Source organism: Pleurodeles waltl, chromosome 4_1 (assembly GCF_031143425.1).
Source record: "Pleurodeles waltl isolate 20211129_DDA chromosome 4_1, aPleWal1.hap1.20221129, whole genome shotgun sequence".
Classification (NCBI taxonomy): Eukaryota; Metazoa; Chordata; class Amphibia; order Caudata; family Salamandridae; genus Pleurodeles; species Pleurodeles waltl.
In genome coordinates, this window is record NC_090442.1 from 209074624 (window position 1) to 209091871 (window position 17248).

The 17248-nt window shown below is 43.8% G+C and overlaps 1 protein-coding gene across 1 annotated transcript in view; it reads left to right on the forward strand.

Moving 5' to 3' along the window:
* The window catches only part of LOC138287583 (sodium- and chloride-dependent GABA transporter 1-like), a 596565-nt gene that overhangs the window by 499454 nt on the left and 79863 nt on the right, over window positions 1–17248 (forward strand). The window contains exons 13-14 of the mRNA XM_069228141.1: window positions 12857–12957; window positions 16201–16368. Coding sequence (XP_069084242.1) covers window positions 12857–12957; window positions 16201–16368 — 269 coding nt within the window. The remainder of the gene's footprint in view (window positions 1–12856; window positions 12958–16200; window positions 16369–17248) is intronic.

The window sequence follows — 17248 nt, forward strand, 5'->3', positions numbered from 1 at the left end:
ATTCTTTAGACATTGCCTCTGAGATAAGCCTGACTGCTTGTGCCAAGCTACCAAAGGGGTGAGCAGGGGTTATCTGAGCTATGTACCTCCCTTACCCTGACTAGAATGAGGGTCCCAACTTGGACAGGGTGTAAACTGACTGCCAACTAGAGACTCCATTTCTAACACCAGCCTATGACTCAGCACTCAGCAGGCGTGGGCTCTGTCACTGGGGCCATCATCCTCGTTTTGCACTCATAGGGTGTGGGGACACAGAAGAGAGTGGACAGCACAGCTGCCATTTTATGGTTGAGTTGCTATTACTTTCTCCTCTGATACAGAGTTTAAATCTAGCGCAATATTTGTTGAGGGATGGTTTCATATCAGTAGGGCTTTATCACAAGTGAAGCCTAAACATTGCATCTGTAATTCCAGACTGGTTTGGTGAAGTTTTGCACTTCTGGCATACTTGGCAGTTGTCTGCCAACATATTCCACAACACCTTACCTGATCAAATATGTTTGCAGAATTATTAAATTTCTTGTAATACCGAATCACGTTTCCAGTCTGTTGGGATGGAAACGTCCTCTGCATGGTGAAAGATGTGTATCCTACCCTAAGTATCCCCACTGAACGTATCTCTGGATCCCTGATGCTGATTTTTGTTATCATAGGCATCACGGATCATGCGTGTGCACCATGACATAGGTCTGTCTCACAGATTACAGTGTTGTTGGACCAGGAGGATTGACCAAAGCACTACCCTCATAGTGGTGGAAGGCTAATGCCTTCACCAACAGTTAAGAAGCACAAGTGCAGTGGTGGCAACATAACATGTAGTGATCAGTAGTAATGAACAGGTTTTTTTTTCCTTGTCTCACTGTAGTGAGGCATGCAGGCTCACTCACCATTTTTAAAGTTCTATTGCTGTGTATTTAACTCACTCCTGACCTATATCGGGTTGATGTGGAAATGCGTGCATGATGAAAACATGTGCTGAGTGCATGTGTGGTCGCAAGAAATGCACTACACAGAAGATAAAAAGTGGTACAGTGCGCACACAGTAAATGTGTGTGCTGGCAGTGTGCTGTAGATATATTCTGAGTGCAGAAATGCCTGCAGTGGTACATTACATGAAGGACCTTGGGTTCAATTTTTGTAAACACAGCCAGCTTTGTGAAAACATGAGGAGGAGAGGAATCCCATTAGACAGATTTGTGCATTGTTGCATTACTGAAAGCTGGGGGTGAGGGGGATCACTTGATCAGGTGAGAGCCAGACAAAGAGCTCTTTCATTCAGTGACAGAAAATAAGGAAGAGGCCTGGACACATCTCAGGAAGATAGAGATGGGACTGATAAGGGAATCATTAAGAGTAGGGTTGAGGGCCCAGGATTAACATTTTGATTCACATATCATTGTGGCTGACATCCAGGTGTGAACTCTGGTTACTCCCATAAATCTTGTGGGTTAATCAGTCCTGCCTGATCTGACAGATATCCTTCAGTAGGAAGAAGAAAGGGGAGCGATGTCCATTTCAAAGAAGCAGAACCCAACATAAAACTTGAAAGATCCAGACACTAAGGGCCTCATTACGACCCTGGCCCGCCGAGGACGTGGTGGTGGTCAGACCGCTACCAATGGGGCGGTCCAACAGCCACATTACGACCGTGGCGATTGCAGTGCGGTTGGACTGCCAGCACCGCCACTTCTCTTCCACTGAAGGGGCTGGCAGTCCTAATCCTACTCTGCCAGGACAAGCAGCACTGCCCTGGGGATTACGAGTCGCTTCTCTGCCAGCTTTTACATGGTGGCAGAACCGCCATGTAAAGGATGGCAGAGAAAGGGTTCAGGGGGCCCCATGGGGGCCCCTGCACTTCCCATGCACTTGGCATGGGCAGTGCAGGGGCACCCATGGCCAGCCCGTCATGCTTTTCACTGTCTGATTTCCACCGCAACATTGCCACCGACTCTATTATGAGTGTTGTGGGCTGTTTCCCACTGACCCAGCAGGAAACTCATAATAGGGGCCGCGGGAAGGGGACCAGACTAGCGGCAACCTGGCCACGGAACTTCGGCAGATGGCCTTTTCCATCCGCTGAAGCCATAATTAGGGGCTAAGGGCCATATGTACTTAAGCATTTTCCCATAGACACAGAATGGGTAAAACCGTGTGATACATCTGGCCCTAAATCACATCTTGTGTCAGGAAAAGTACAGTAAGTAGGAGAGTTCGTGTTGGACTTTTTTGCTTATACAGGGTCATCCCCAGTCTTTTTGCCTCCTGCCTCCTATTTTTCTGACCTGTTGCTGTTGGCTTTTGAACTCTGAGCACTTTACCACTGCTAACCAGTGCTAAAGTGCATATGCTCTTTGTGTAAACTGCATGGTTGATTGGTTTACCCATGATTCACATATTTGATTTACTAGTAAGTACCTTGTAAAGTGCACTAGAGGTGCCCAGGGCCTGTAAATAAAATGCTACTAGTGGGGCTGCAGCACTGGTTGTGCCACCCACATAAGTAGCTCTGTAATCATGTCTCAGACCTGCCACTGCTGTGTCTGTGTGTGCAATTTTAACTCTAAATTCGACTTGGCAAGTGTACCCACTTGCCAGACCTAAACCTTCCCTTTTCTTACGTCAGTCACCCCTAAGGTAGGGCCTAGGTATCCCTATGGGCAGGGTGCAGTGTATGGTTAAGGTAGGACATATAGTAATGTGTCTTATATGTCCTGACAGTGAAATATTGCTAAATTCGTTTTTCACTGTTGCAAGGCCTGTCCCTCTCATAGGTTAACATGGGGGCTACCTTTAAATCTGATTAAAGTGTAGATTCCCTTTGGGAGCGGATGGACATGTGGAGTTTGGGGTCTCTGAGCTCCCAATTTAAAAATGCATCTTTTAGCAAAGTTGATTTTAAGATTGTGTGTTTGAAAATGCCACTTTTAAAAAGTGAGCATTTTCTTGCTTATACCATTTCTGTGACTCTGCCTGTTTGTGGATTTCTGTCTGGGTCAGTTTGACGGTTGGGCTGGTTGCACCCCACACTAGACAATGACACAAAGGGAGCTGGGTTGTAGCCTGCATATCCTGATGAGCCATCTGTGCTAGGAGGGAGGGGAGAAGTGGTCACACACACCTGAAAGGGCTGTGCCTGCCCTCACACAATGCTGTCTCCAGCTCCCTGGTTAGTGTCTGGGGCCTGGCCTGGGCAAGGCAGGATTTCACATTCGAAAGAGACTTTACTTGGAAGTAGGCCTACTTCAAAAGAGAAACTGGGTATAAGAAGGGCACTCAAAACCACAGACTTTAGAACACTTCTGGAAACAAGAGGAACCTCTGCCTGGAGAAGAGCTGAAGAGCTGAGGAAGACGACCTGCCCTGCCTGTGACTGTGCTTTGTGGAGCTATCCTGCAGTTGCTGCTTCTGCCAGAGTAAGAGGGCAAAGACTGGACTTTGTGTGCCTTCCATCTTAAGAAGAAATCTCCAAGGGCCTGATTTAGAACTTGCCTCCTGTTATTTGAAGTCTCAGGGACAGCAAAGACTTCTCTCTGCCAGCACCTGGAGTCTCTGGAGAGACTCCTGCCCTGACAAGTGGTGCCCTATCCAGTCCCTGGGCCCTTGAAAGGAAAATCTGGTGAAAATCCAAGGAAATCGACTTCGGACGACTCCGGACCGACGTCGCTGCTGAATCCGGTGATGCCGCCTACAACCGACTTTGTGATCTTCGCTGAAACGCGATGGCCTTCACAGGCCCAACACTGCTGAAGCCCCGCCGAAGTCCGCGACTCCGTGGAAGTCGCCGCACCACGCCGTGACCGACTCGCTCGAAGGGCGCAGATTCAACGTTTGGTACAGACGCCGTGATCCCCAACTTCACGCATCAGCTTGTTTCCATTCTTCACCAAGGTACTGTACCTGGGGGTCTGCGTGACTCCATGGCCGGCACCAATGGTGTCTGATTATTGGGAACGACTCCGTCTTTCGCACTAAGCGCTAATTTTGAATTTAATCTTTGAAAATTCATAATTTCACTTGTGTATTGTGGATTTTTGTTGTTCTGGTCTTGTTTTGTGTAGATAAATATTTCCTATTTTTCTAAACCTGTGTTGTGTCATTTTGTAGTGTTTTCATTAAGTTACTGTGTGTGTTGAGACAAATACTTTACACCTAGCACTTTGAAGTTAAGCCTACTGCTCTGTCAAGCTACCAAGGAGATAAGCAGGGGTTAGCTGAGGATGATTCTCTTTTACCCTGACTAGAGTGAGGGTCCTTGCTTTAACAGGGGGTAACCTGACTGTCAACCAAAGACCCCATTTCTAACAGTTGGAAACCCCAAAACGTTGTCATCTGCCAAGCAGCCAGCCAGGCTGTGTGAAAAGGGGAAGCTCTGCAATACTTCTGCCTCTGACCAGGACTAGGGACCCAGTCTGCTAGTCTCCCTAATGGGTGAGGGGACATCACCCAGGTAAGCCACAATCACCTGCCCTGAAGCCTGGAGTACCAGCATCTGCCTGCTTGCAAAGACCGGTGTGCCTGTGAGGAAGAGGAGGGGGTTGGAAGGAGTGAGGTCCAGAAGGGAGCCCCGGTGTGAGGACTCCCTGTGCAAGAAGAAAGGAACCCATCCCTGCAACGATTGGGCCATAGCCTGTGTGATGGATTGAATCGGTAACCCTCTATGGCATGAGGGTCAGCTGTGAACTGAACTGAGGAGTAAGTGGAAGAAACCAGCTTCCTGCATCGATCAGGCCGTAACCCATGGGCTGGATTGAATTGGTGACCTCGTATGCCAGGAGGGATGCTGTGAACTCAGCTTGATGAGTGAGGTGATAGAAAATCTGCTACCTGCCCCAATCGGGCCGTCACCCATGTGTCAAAATGACTTGGCAACCCCGTGTGCCAGGAGTGGCCGCTGTTACGGGAAACAAGAAGTGTTCCGGGAGAAACTGTTCTCTGCACCAACTGCGCCATAGCCCATGTGCTGGATTGCCTTGGCGACCCCATAAGCCAGGTAGGACTGCCGTGGATACCAACATCAGGCCAGCCAGACCAGGGTGTGAAAACACAAGTGGTGACCCTGCATTCCAGAAGGGGCCACTGGAGATGCTGGAGCTGAGAGATCTTGGTCACCCAGGACCAAGAAACTGCTGTGAACAAAGTGGAATCCACCCACATTGTGTGGACTGCACCAACTGAGCCCCGTCAGGGCAAGGAGACTACCCTTACATCCCTGTCAAGTGAGAAGTGACTTATTGCGTGACCGCTGGAGCCACAGCACCTTGTCCTTCTGAATCCGCAGGTATTATGGCTCAAGGGAGAGAGCTTGGGCCTGCCAGGTGTTGCCCCGGGTGATTGTGCGCGGTCCAACTCAGCAGATCCAGAACAGGACTGCAATGCACAGCAGCAGGGTCCTTTACCGCCAGAGTGGGTTAGCCGAGAACTGGGCCTTTGGAGCCCCAGAAGGACATACCACCATTTGTGCTGCTAACTTCTAGACTTTAATGACTGAACTTACTAGCAGAGCCCAAGGGAGGAACTCTTGACTACGGCCTATTAGTTTACATTCCGTGGATGCGGCAATCAGTGAATGGGTAATAACACTGATTCTGTTACACCAACGGTGATAGGACAGAAAGTGTTGTGAAGACTACTAAAGCCCCGACCTCAAGGGGATTGTGTTATTGTTTTTTTGAATGTCATTTGCCTTTGCATGTGTAGAGTTGGAATTAAAAATACTTCTTTTTATACAAGAACAAGTATTTGACTGGTCATTCATTTATTGTTGCACTACCTGCACATTGAGTTATGAGTCGTGTTCACTGAAAATTTTCGACTCAAGAAATCGCCTTACTAAGCTTTTGTACTGTTAAAATTAAACACAGGCTTGCATGTTTGTTGGTATCTAATTAACCATCCAAGAAAACATTTTCCTTTATTTCTAAATCATCAACTAGAACTCTCATTGCGAGTGGCCCAGTTTATTGTGAAATGTGCTGTACATTTGACACATACTTCAATAAGGAGTTTGGCGAATAACACAGCACTCCTTCAGTTTTCCCTTAATACATTTTGACAGACCCAACCTAACCTGCAAGAATTCAGCAGGCGAAAATTGCCCAGTAATTACCTGGACATGAGGATTTTCATATGTCAGGTTCCAAAATATGAATGTATGCTTTCATTATCGGGTACAATTTCATAACTGGACGTTATACATTGGCCTGATACATTTTAACCTTGTAGACTCACGTTTTATGGAGTCTGATGACTATCAGTCAGGGCAGCTCGTGAGGAAGGCCTATGGAGGTGAGAAGTCCACTAGGGAAGTGGGAAGCATATGGCAGAGCTGAAAAAGGGATGACAGCAGAACAGAAGGAAAAAAACCAAGCATTTGCAATGCAATAGGTCTCGCATTTGCTTGAGTTAGAGCTATTGGCATTGTACATCAATAACTGGTCTTTTTTTGACACATGAATAGGTCAACCCTGCCTCATAATGACGTCTTTTCCTGCCATATAATTCCAGTGTCCCTGCATATAAATAAAGCACTTCCAGAAGAGGAAAGGAAGGATGAGAAGAGGAAAGGAAGGATGAGAAGAGGAGGACAGGAATTATGAGAAGAGGAAGGATGAGAAGAAGAGGAAAGGAATGATGAGAAGAAGGAAGGAAGGATGAGAAGAGGAGGAAAGGAAGGATGAGAAGAGGGAAGGATCAGAAGAGGAGGACAGGAAGGATGAGAAGAGGAATGATGAGAAGAAGATGAAAGGAATGATGAGAAGACGACGAAAGGAATGATGAGAAGAGGGAAGGAAGGATGAGAAGAGGGAAGGAAGGATGAGAAGAGGAAAGGAATGCTAAGACGAGGAGGAAAGGAATGATGAGAAGAGGAAAGGAAAGATGAAAGGAATGATGAGAAGAGGGAAGGAAGGATGAGAGGAGGATGAAAGGAAGGATTAGAAGAGGAGGTAAGGAATGATGAGAAGAGGAGGAAAGGAATGATGAGAAGAGGAGGAATGATGAGAATAGGAGGAATGGAATGATGAGAAGAGAAGGAATGAAGAGAAGAGGAGGAAAGGAAGGGTGAGAAAAAGAGGAATGATGAGAAGAGGAGGAAAGGAAGGATGAGAAGAGGAGGAATGGAATGATGAGAAGAGAAGGAAGAGGAGAAAGGAGAGATAGACTAGAAGAGAATAAGAAACTAAGGAAAAGGGAGGAGAATGAGGTAAAGCTTAAGAGAATGTGAGAAATGGAGTGAGAAATGGCCAGTTATGTGAGTTTGATGACACGTAGGAGGGAAGAGTTAAAGAGAAGGGAAAGGGAGTGAGAATCGTGGGAGGAAGAAACGTGAGGTAAATGAGGGAGAGAGCAAAATGGAGACAGAGGAGAGAAAAAAAGAGTAAGGAAGGATAGAGAAACAAACATTCAGTGTGAGGGGTGTTGATAGTCCTGTAGCTAGTGTACAGCTTAAGATAAACACCCCCCACCAGTCTGGGGGTGGGGGTGGCAGCAGGATATACAGTAAACAGGAATCAGAAACCTGCTGAGGTTAAAAATACAGAGCAGAAAGTAGTAACTACTAACTACAGACATAGTGAAACATAAACCAAAAGATGGTCCTGAAGGTATTCCTTCACAGACAGTCACAGGTACCGCCCCTTGATGTGGTGGGCCTTTACAAAGAATGCTAATTATGGACAAAAGACTTTGGTGAAAAATAATTGATAATTTATTTCCACAAATAAAGGGACTCCATGAATCTGCCAGGAACCAACTGAGAATCAGTTATTTAAAACGGAGAACTTTGATTCCACAAACGCACCACAGCCAGAGACAAAATATACTAAAGTGTGCCGAGAGACACCTCAAGACCATCAAACTAGTCCAAATACTACAAAGAAAGCAAAAAAGGACTCAAGGGGCAGTTGTGGGAAAGTACACAGCACTCTCACTGGTAAAGATTCCACGTCTTTTGAAACACCGAAGAACCTATTTACGAACACACTATGTAACGGTTGTATGGCTCAGCTGCTCCCAGTACATTTCACATGACGCCAGTAAGGAGCATGCCCAGAAAGTGTGTATTTGTCCAGAAATTAGTCTTAAAAACAAATGGAAACTTTTCAGCCAAAAATGAGATTAAGAGAGAGATAGGGGAGGAAGAGATGGGAAGAAGGTTAGAGACTGAACAGATAAATAATGAACAAAGGAGGGTGCGATATGACAAGCAGGCAAAATGAGGAGAGAGGGACAGAGCAATGAAGGTAGAGAGAGGAAGAGATATGATGGAAGGAGAAGAGAAAGGGAGGGAGAGACCAAAGTAAACAGAACTCACTCATAGATGTAGTCTTGAGCAGTCCGGGTGTGAGGGAGATGCTCGCAAGCCACGTTATCTGCAGTGTTATGGAAAATGAAAACGGAGAGCCATTACAGCAAACACCTAATCCAGGTTCAGTGGATTGTGGCTGACATCTTTGAATGGTTGTGCTGCCAATTTCCCCACACTGCATTATTATTACAAGAGTACGTAAATAAAGCATTTGTTACCATTACAAATTTAATCAGTAACTAAACAAAACATAATACAATTAGGTGAGCAGGGGGACAGATGCAAAAATAACACGAGCGAGTGAGGGGGGTAACAAATGCAAAAGCAACATCGGAGGAAGAGGAAAACAGACGCAAAATCAAACTTGGAGGGGGAACAAATGCGAAAACAACACAAGGGAGTCCAGGAGCAATGGGGAAAAAACACAGAGTGCACAGGAGGGGGAGGCAATGAGGAGAAGCATATGAGCAAGCACAACAGGAAGGTGACAGACAGCAACAAAGTGAGAGAAGTACATAAGACGGTTCGAAAACACATGCACTCTTGAGGACACAGCACAAAAGAAACAAGCAACAGCGAGCAAAAGAGACGGCGTCATCATGACGTAAATTACATCATCGCGCATGACGTGTAGCAACCATTTTGAATTGGGGGAATATACTTTAATTATTGTAAGGGTAGCGATTTTCTCTACGCATCGGCAGTGCGTAAGAAAATCAATTGTCTTTGCACCGGGGAGGCAGGAGGCAGAAATAGGCGCCCTCATAAAACAGCCTCTAACATTTGACCTTGGTCTTTAAATTCACAGCACATATAACTAGGGAAGAACATGCTTTAGAGCCCTGTTAACAAAAACAGACTGGAGCCACTGGAAACATCCAGCACTCTGGTCAAATTCTATTAGCCTCAGAAAAAGTAGTCCCCAAGCACATGCTACATTGGCACAAGTGGAAGGGTACAAGTACTAGGGCCATGCTCCAGGGGAGTGTACAACTGTGAAAAAGGTGAGACAAAGAACAAGGATTGACCACTAACTAGCAAGGATTTTATAAGGACACTGAAACAAACCAACGAAAAAGCAGAGAGCCCACAAAAAAGTATAGAAGTATATACTGAAGTATATACAAGAGGTCTCGAATGCTCGACCTCAAAACGGGGAATCAAAGATTTGAAAGCAAAAAAATGAACATCGATCGCGCAAAAAAAGATGGGAAAATGAGAGCTGATTGTCCTTTAACATAATTTTTTGCTCTCTCGGAGGTCTTGGGAAGGTAGAGCAGCATGAGAACAGGAGGGGCAGTGCCAGAAAGTGTTGGTGCACAGATAGCATGCACGTCCCGGTAGGCTTACAGTATCTGGACCGCTCTCCAGTCGAAGGTTCACATGGTTCTGCATTTGATATGTTGCAACATGCGCGCATCATCAACCTCTACATACCTGTTTATTTTCTTCTTCTTAAGTGACTATGCCGTTATCTATGTGTTCTACTGTCACGCTAGCATTAATTTAAATTGATGAAATGAAACACAAGAAAAAAATTTGTTTGAACCCCTGGCAAGTGGACTAGGCCGCAAAGTGCACCATGTTTTTTTCAGATTTCATCCTTCTGGTTTGCCTGTTCTGTTTGAAGATTGTTCAAGTACTGCCATCCACTTCTTGAAAGCCACGTGCTTCCTTTCTCTGTCGAATCCTTTTTCACATTTCCCCATCAGCACTTCGTTCTCTCTCTGCAAGCCTTTCTCCCCCTCTTTGCTAATAATTAACTATAGCAGCAGGTACCTTCCCTTTTTATAATGCTCATCTTCGTAAGTAAGTAAATTGCTCTTTGACAAGTGCTCATTCCCACCAAAAACTTTTCATACTTCCTAAACCACTTATGCCAGCAATGCTCATAACAAATGTACAAGAAAACGTGTATTTAGTGTTTAATATTGTGTATTTTTGCTTTTATTATCGTTATTATTTTTACACCTCTTCAGATGATTGTCTCTAATCTGGGGCCTTCAGTCTCCACCGTTTCCCATTCATCATTATATCATTTTTCACCAGAGGCTAGGTTCTATGAGCTATGATTGAGCCAGTCGTGTTCTGACTTGGTTTCCTTGCCAAAGATATTGCTGTGCTAGCATGAACAGGTGTGATGGGGTCATAGAATGCAGCGAAGATGACGTTTTCATAAAACGCCCCTGTACCCGCTTTTGAAATTTGAGTAAATAATATTGCTGGCAGATATCACCCTGCCAACTTCACATGCAAGGATTCTTCCTAATATGCCCATTCATAATCATCGTTTTGCAGGTATTGCCGTCGTATGCCTGGCATTACTCTCATGTATCAGGGATTCCTATCATGTACCAGGGATTGCCGCTATAGGTCAGCAATCTTAATGAAGTTTGAGTGACACCATCACGTGTGAGATGGCACAATAGTTTGCCATTCTACTGCCACTGCATTCCAAGTATATTCCTAACAGGCCAGGTATGACTAACAGATACCTAAACGCTTCTACAGACAGAATTTTTCCCAAGGACACCTGCCAGCATCCCCCACCCCCCACACACACACATAGCCACATACACACACACACACACACACACACACAAACGCACTAATACACACAAACACACAGACAGAGAGAGAAACACACAAGCACATAGACACGTGCAGGAACACTAGCCACCCAGTGCCGTCATTTTAATTGAGTCTGTATTTGCAGCCAGTCTCGCGTTTAAGTATGCTCCCAAAAAAGCGCTTGGGCAAATGCCATTAAATTCCCCTGAATGCTGCCAATAAATTCTTTCCTAGAACAAAAAAATGAGATTTTTGATGAAACATTCCTGAAGCACTGTAGTTTGTATGCAATATATTGCAGGCATTTGTCCACAAGAATTGTGTTAGATGTTATTTGAACACCACAACAAGATCCCGGTTATGTTGTATCACAATCTCTTTTTAACGAGGATATACCTCACTGCTCCTGATCCTTCAGATGAGACAATTAACAAACATATATCCTTACATAAACTCAGTGCACATAACTTAACAAGCATATAAAGGCATTAGCATAGATTGCCATTTGAAGTCTTCTATATGAACCGCTAAATATGCTTTGGTCTGAAAGTAAGTTCAAGATCCTCATTCGAATCACCAATGGAATTCTTTAGACAAAAATATTCATTAACAAGCTGCTTTATTCCTTCTATTGTCCAATATGATTTTGCGGGAAAAAACAGTAGTGTGATAAATGGAAGAGGGCCCTACTGGACATTAGACTTGGGCAAAATTCCAATTACATCAAAATTCAAACAGGGGAATGAGAGAGTGTTGTCACTCTGTCACATGTCCTCCCCAAACTATACCATGTACATAAAACGTGATGTTATGTAAGATTCCTTAGCCTACATTGAGGGTAGAGAATAAGAGGACATTTTTATTATACATAGATCACCGGAGATATCATTTTGAGAATGCACAGACCCTCTTCCACCACTGGTCGTATGCTTCGTTATTTGGTCCTGCTCCACGCTGGGCAGGCTGGCAATGTCCGGCAGGCCCCTCAGCCGAGGGATCTTTGTTGGAGATCTTTTTCCTGTCATTGGTGTCTGGTCGACATGCTTAATGCCATGCGGCCTAGCTGGACCAACTGGCGGCGTTTCTTCAGGAAGTAAATTTATGTAACCATACATTTTTTCTAAGTAGCTGAGTCTATGGTATGGATTACTTTTATTTAAAATGTATGGCTGCAAAAAGTGTCCCAAATATTAGCAAATCAGATGCTCTAAAAACAGTGAACTCATATCTTAGTTTGTCAGGACCGCCGTGGGATGCAGAAGCTAAGCTCCAGCTCTGTTTGTTGACTAATTTTGATAGATGTACCTGCAGTTTAACCTGGGCCCCCACTAACTTAGGGAGTTTTAGTAAATGAAAAAATGTAAATTACTCCAGAGTAATTTGCACAATTTATTGACATTTACATTACTCTTGTTAAATGAAATTTCCAAAATTATGTAATCCTACCACATTGTGCCACCATTCTCCGCAAAAGTATAATACAGGAGTGCAGGAACAATGAGAACAATCAGAGCACAAGCAGATATTGCTTGTATCAACGTTGTTTTTTTAGTTATTTTTTAGCGCAATATGTTTCTTTGTGCTGCAAATTTACAGCAGTATGTATTTCATGCTAAAATATGTCTGCAAGTGATAGATATGCTTTTTGCGTTATTATAACCAATTTCATATAATTTTGCCCAAAAAATTGCATTATTACACAAAAGCAAAGTATGCAAATTTCACACACACCTACAATCTCCCAAAAGCCCACCATAGCCTTTTCATGAGAGGGACGTTACTGGGGATTTATTCCAGTATCTCTGTAATGATATTTGTGTTGTCTATGTATACAAAAATTAAAACATGGCAACTGCTCATGCAGAACAGAGCTACGTGGCAGGCTCCTCTTTGGACTGCTCCTAACACATTTTCACCATGTATTACTGAGTGACAAGGCTTGCCCCTTGTTTTACTTTGTTGTCACTTGTTTTTCACCAGGTGTGGACAGATTTTATGACAACATTGAAGAGATGATCGGGTACAAGCCATGTGTCTGGTGGAAGCTTTGCTGGACCTACTTCACTCCATTTGTCTGTCTGGTAGGACATTACTATAGCATTAAAGTTCCATTTTGACAACAGCAAATGTTGGTCTTACACAGTTTTTAGCTATTGTATTCTAGCATTTATTTTAATGTAGTGTCTCTTTGTTCTTTTGGAATATGTATTTTTGATGAGGTATACTTCACTGACTGAGAATCCTCCAATTAAAGATTTACCACTGCCTCCACAAATCAGATTATTTTTTTTTGCAACCAATCTGTAAATCAGGCTCTAAGTCTAAATATTAGCCCGAGATGTGGGAAGGAGGAGAGTTCTTTTGAAAAAGAGGGTAAGATTCCTTAACTGAAAGTTTTGGAAAAGCAACGTATATCATACAAGTGAAGATTGACACCACCAGGGAGAAAGCAGGAGAAAATTGAAGGATAAGAGAGGACAAGAATGCTATTAGTTAACAAGAAATAGTTTTATAAAGCAGACCAGCTAACATTCATCAAATGAGATTCATAGAAGAGTAGGGTATCAAAAGGCATAAGCCTGCAATCCATTTGCTCCCGTTATGGGAGAGGGGAGAGGAATTCCAAAGTGTCTTCTCCACACTTTACACACACTTCCCTTCCCTGGAGTGATTTGGCGCTCATCTGCTGCTGTTGTTATGTGCCCAAAGCTGCTGGCCTTCCTCACTGCTCCCACTAACACTGGAAACAATAGCTGGAAGCAGGTTTCTAACAGCAGACCTGCTCTCCACATGAAAAGAAGACATAAGTGGTTTAAGGCTTCTGATATCTAGCAGCGGTTTAAGATTCCTGGTATCTAGCAGCAGACCTGCTCTCTCAACATGAAAAGAAGACATCAGCAGTTTAAGAATCCTGGCTTGTCACTTTAAGGTCTTCTTTGGACATTGGGTGAAGTGGAAGGTTAGGCTGATCCCAGGGCAACAGAAGCGATCATAAAATAATTTGCTGGCATGGGGTCAGGAGATCTCCTGCTGTTACCAAGTAAACCCTCCTCTGAAAGCATAATATGGCCTTCTCTGCAGCCTTCCAGTATGTATGTGTGTGTTTGTGTGTGTGTGTGTGTGAGCGTGCACACTTTTGGTCATGTCATGCCTATTTTACTTGTACTGGATACCATGAGATTGTTTTTTTTTAATGTTCTTATTTATTAAGTGTCTTTGTAAAGGTATAAAACACAATTTGGTGGCATCACAGCACCTTTGGCAGTAGACATATATGAAGGTGAACAGACAGAAGAATAGTGCTCTGCAGAACCTGATGACATAAACCCAAATAGCTTGCCGAGCTCACCTGCCATTGCAAATGTCCCAAAAGATGATTCAGCTTTTTAAAGTAGTATCTTGAAAACCAAAATAGAAGAAGCCATGCTGCTACAAGCCATCTGACCAGGCAGAACTTTGAGATCTAATGAACGAGGATTGTCTTGAAGAGCACTGGATTATTCAGTAAAATGAGCTGTAATATGTGTTCCCACGAACGTCCACCAGATATTAGATCACAGCCAGAAGCAGATTCTGTTGACCTATGTTTGATGAAACTCTGTGTTAAACACTGATTGTAAATTTCCATTATCACCAGAGAGGTTGACCAAAACTAGCCCCAAACCTTTAAAAACCATGACCAACATATGGTGTAGAATCATGGGCAGTTTGTACTTAGGCCGTCAGGTGGCACAATGATGCATCTGTCAATCAGAGATACAAGCTTAAATCAGCCTTCTAAGCTTCTGAAGGAGGTTCCATTGAGTATCATTGATTTAGATATTGGTAACACATTATTTTTAGTGCTTAGTTATGTCAGAAGAGTGGTATGAAGTGGCATCGAAAAAACAAGTTACTCTTGTTTGCCAGAAAGGCGCGGCAGAAACTAACATGGCCACTAGCATATGCTACCCATTTTTGGTGGACCTCTCTGATAATTGTGCGGCTGCAGTCTGTGACTTTAAAGCTGATCCTCAGATCCAAAGGACAAGTGCTTCATGCCTACAGAGACATTCAATAGACTCACACAGAAGGGAAGTATTCTATTTTCACAAATTCTCAACACTATTACACAACGACAACAGTTTGTACTAAAAACCGGTCCACGAAACAGGGACAAGCAGTAGAGAAACACTAAAAAATACAATGTGCAGCCAGAGATTGTGTTTATGAGGACAGTCTAGAAAATAAAAAACATCACTGGATTTCCCTGAAGCTCGATATCATAAAAGATCCCACCCTTAATAACTTTAGATCCATCTCTTCCAACACATTGCTAGTTTAAGGTCCCCAAAAGGTGTGTAATTTCACACAATTTGTGCTATGCTAATGGTATTATAAGTTCTGGTCCATTCTCTAACCTATTAAATTAGCAATGGGTTTAATGCTTACTTCCATAAAGTTTAATGTAATGCTAATTTTATTTACACGTAAAGTGCATGAATATAAGCAGTCGAGCAGAGTTTTCATTAACGTTAAATAAATATAATAAATACAATCTGCAAGTCACAGTGATCTGTCTTCTGGGATAAGCTGCTGCCAACTCGTGTGAACTGTTCACAAAGCATGGGCCTAATAATTCGGGTACAGTGGCAGCAGTTACCGGCCTCATCGGAATCAGAGGCGTTTGAAGAAGAAGATGTCTTCTTTACTTTCACCTGGAGACTTTGATTGCTGAATACATCTGGAGTCTGTGTGAGAGGACAAGGAGAATATGAGGAACTCCTAGGGGAATTGGCGCAGAATTACATTATCAATCGGTAATTCCTTATTTCTTAGTAGACCCTCGGAATCCAGCTTGTAATGGGCAGGTATTTTCCATCCCCAGAATAACTGATCGGGAAAATCCGGCCCATTTGCTGAATGTCATAGTGATTCAAGTAATATTTCCTAGCATCCCTGAATACAAACCAGTGTTCAAAAATCCACGATTACACTTCAGCCAATTAAATTCTGAGTTTTGGTTTTCCATCGCAGTCACTGTTTTCAACTTAAAGTGTCCAAATACCTATATAGCCCACTAGCTCAATAGATATGTAATTCGAAGGAACTCCTTGTCAGATTTTGAGGTGCTCCATTTAGGCCTTTTTGTTGCATTGTCATTTCCTAATCAAACGCTCTTGAGCACAGAATGGGAAAAATCTTTTTCTCCTTCCAATAACTTCCCTCTTACCGGGCTTTGATTATTGTCTTGTTCCTCTTCAAGAAGCACAAACAGGTCATCAAGTAGAAAACCTTCTTTAGAACCTGTCAATACTGATTTATCTCATCTTATCTTCATTCAGGGGGTGTTCCTATTCAGTGTGGTAGAAATGACACCTCTGACTCTTGGCAAGTATGTCTATCCTGCATGGGGACAAGGAATTGGCTGGCTGATGGCTCTCTCATCCATGGTGCTCATTCCAGGATATATGGTGTATCTCTTCCTCGTCTCCAAAGGGACCATCCGGCAGGTGAGGGGAGCTGATGTTTCTGTTTCTGTTATGTGTAAGATCATGCCAACTTCCATTCTTGGTAGGAATCATTCTCTTCAACTAAATATTCATATTGCAAACTACTTTATGTAACCCACAGCCCATGATGGGGAATCTTAACCAAATACTCAATGGCATCCAGTGGTGTTCTCACAACTAAAGGCTTTTTTACCTCAATATGTTGTGCATGATGCACGCCCAAGAAAAGGTATTCCAGTCATCAGCCACACATTAACTGCATATACCACTTGCAGAACACACCACCCAGCTCCACTTGCTAGTAGATTATAGGAGGATGCACATTTCCATATTGCATCCATTTTTAGGCCTGAGGGCCAGATTTAGAACTTGGCTGATGGGTTACCCTGTCACAACGGTGACAGATATCCCGTCCACCGAAATCTAAATCTCTTTATGTTCTTTGCAATGAAGATTCCGGCAGACGGGATATCCATCACCGTTGTGATGGAGTAACCTGTCCACCGATTTTTAAATCAGGCCCTAAGTCATCACACATAAAGTTGCTTTATAAGTGTTCGAAGCTACAGAAAGCAGCGTCGGCCCGTCCTTTAGTGTGGAGGGGCCACGCCTCCCCACCTTTTGCCCCTCATGAATAGTGTCTGTCAGGCCGAACAAAGGTCAGCCTGACAGACACTCTCCATGTTCAGCTCAGGCAGCCAGGAGCAGACATGCGTGATTTGCGCACACTCCTGGCTGCCTGAGCTAAACTTTGCTGGTTTGAGGAGGTCACAGCTCCTATGGGCGTGACCTCCTCAGCGCAGCAAAAGTGCCTCGAGGCCCTCCCCTGGGTGATGAGGAAAGCGTCACCAATTGACACTCTCCCTGGGTGCTTCAGGTT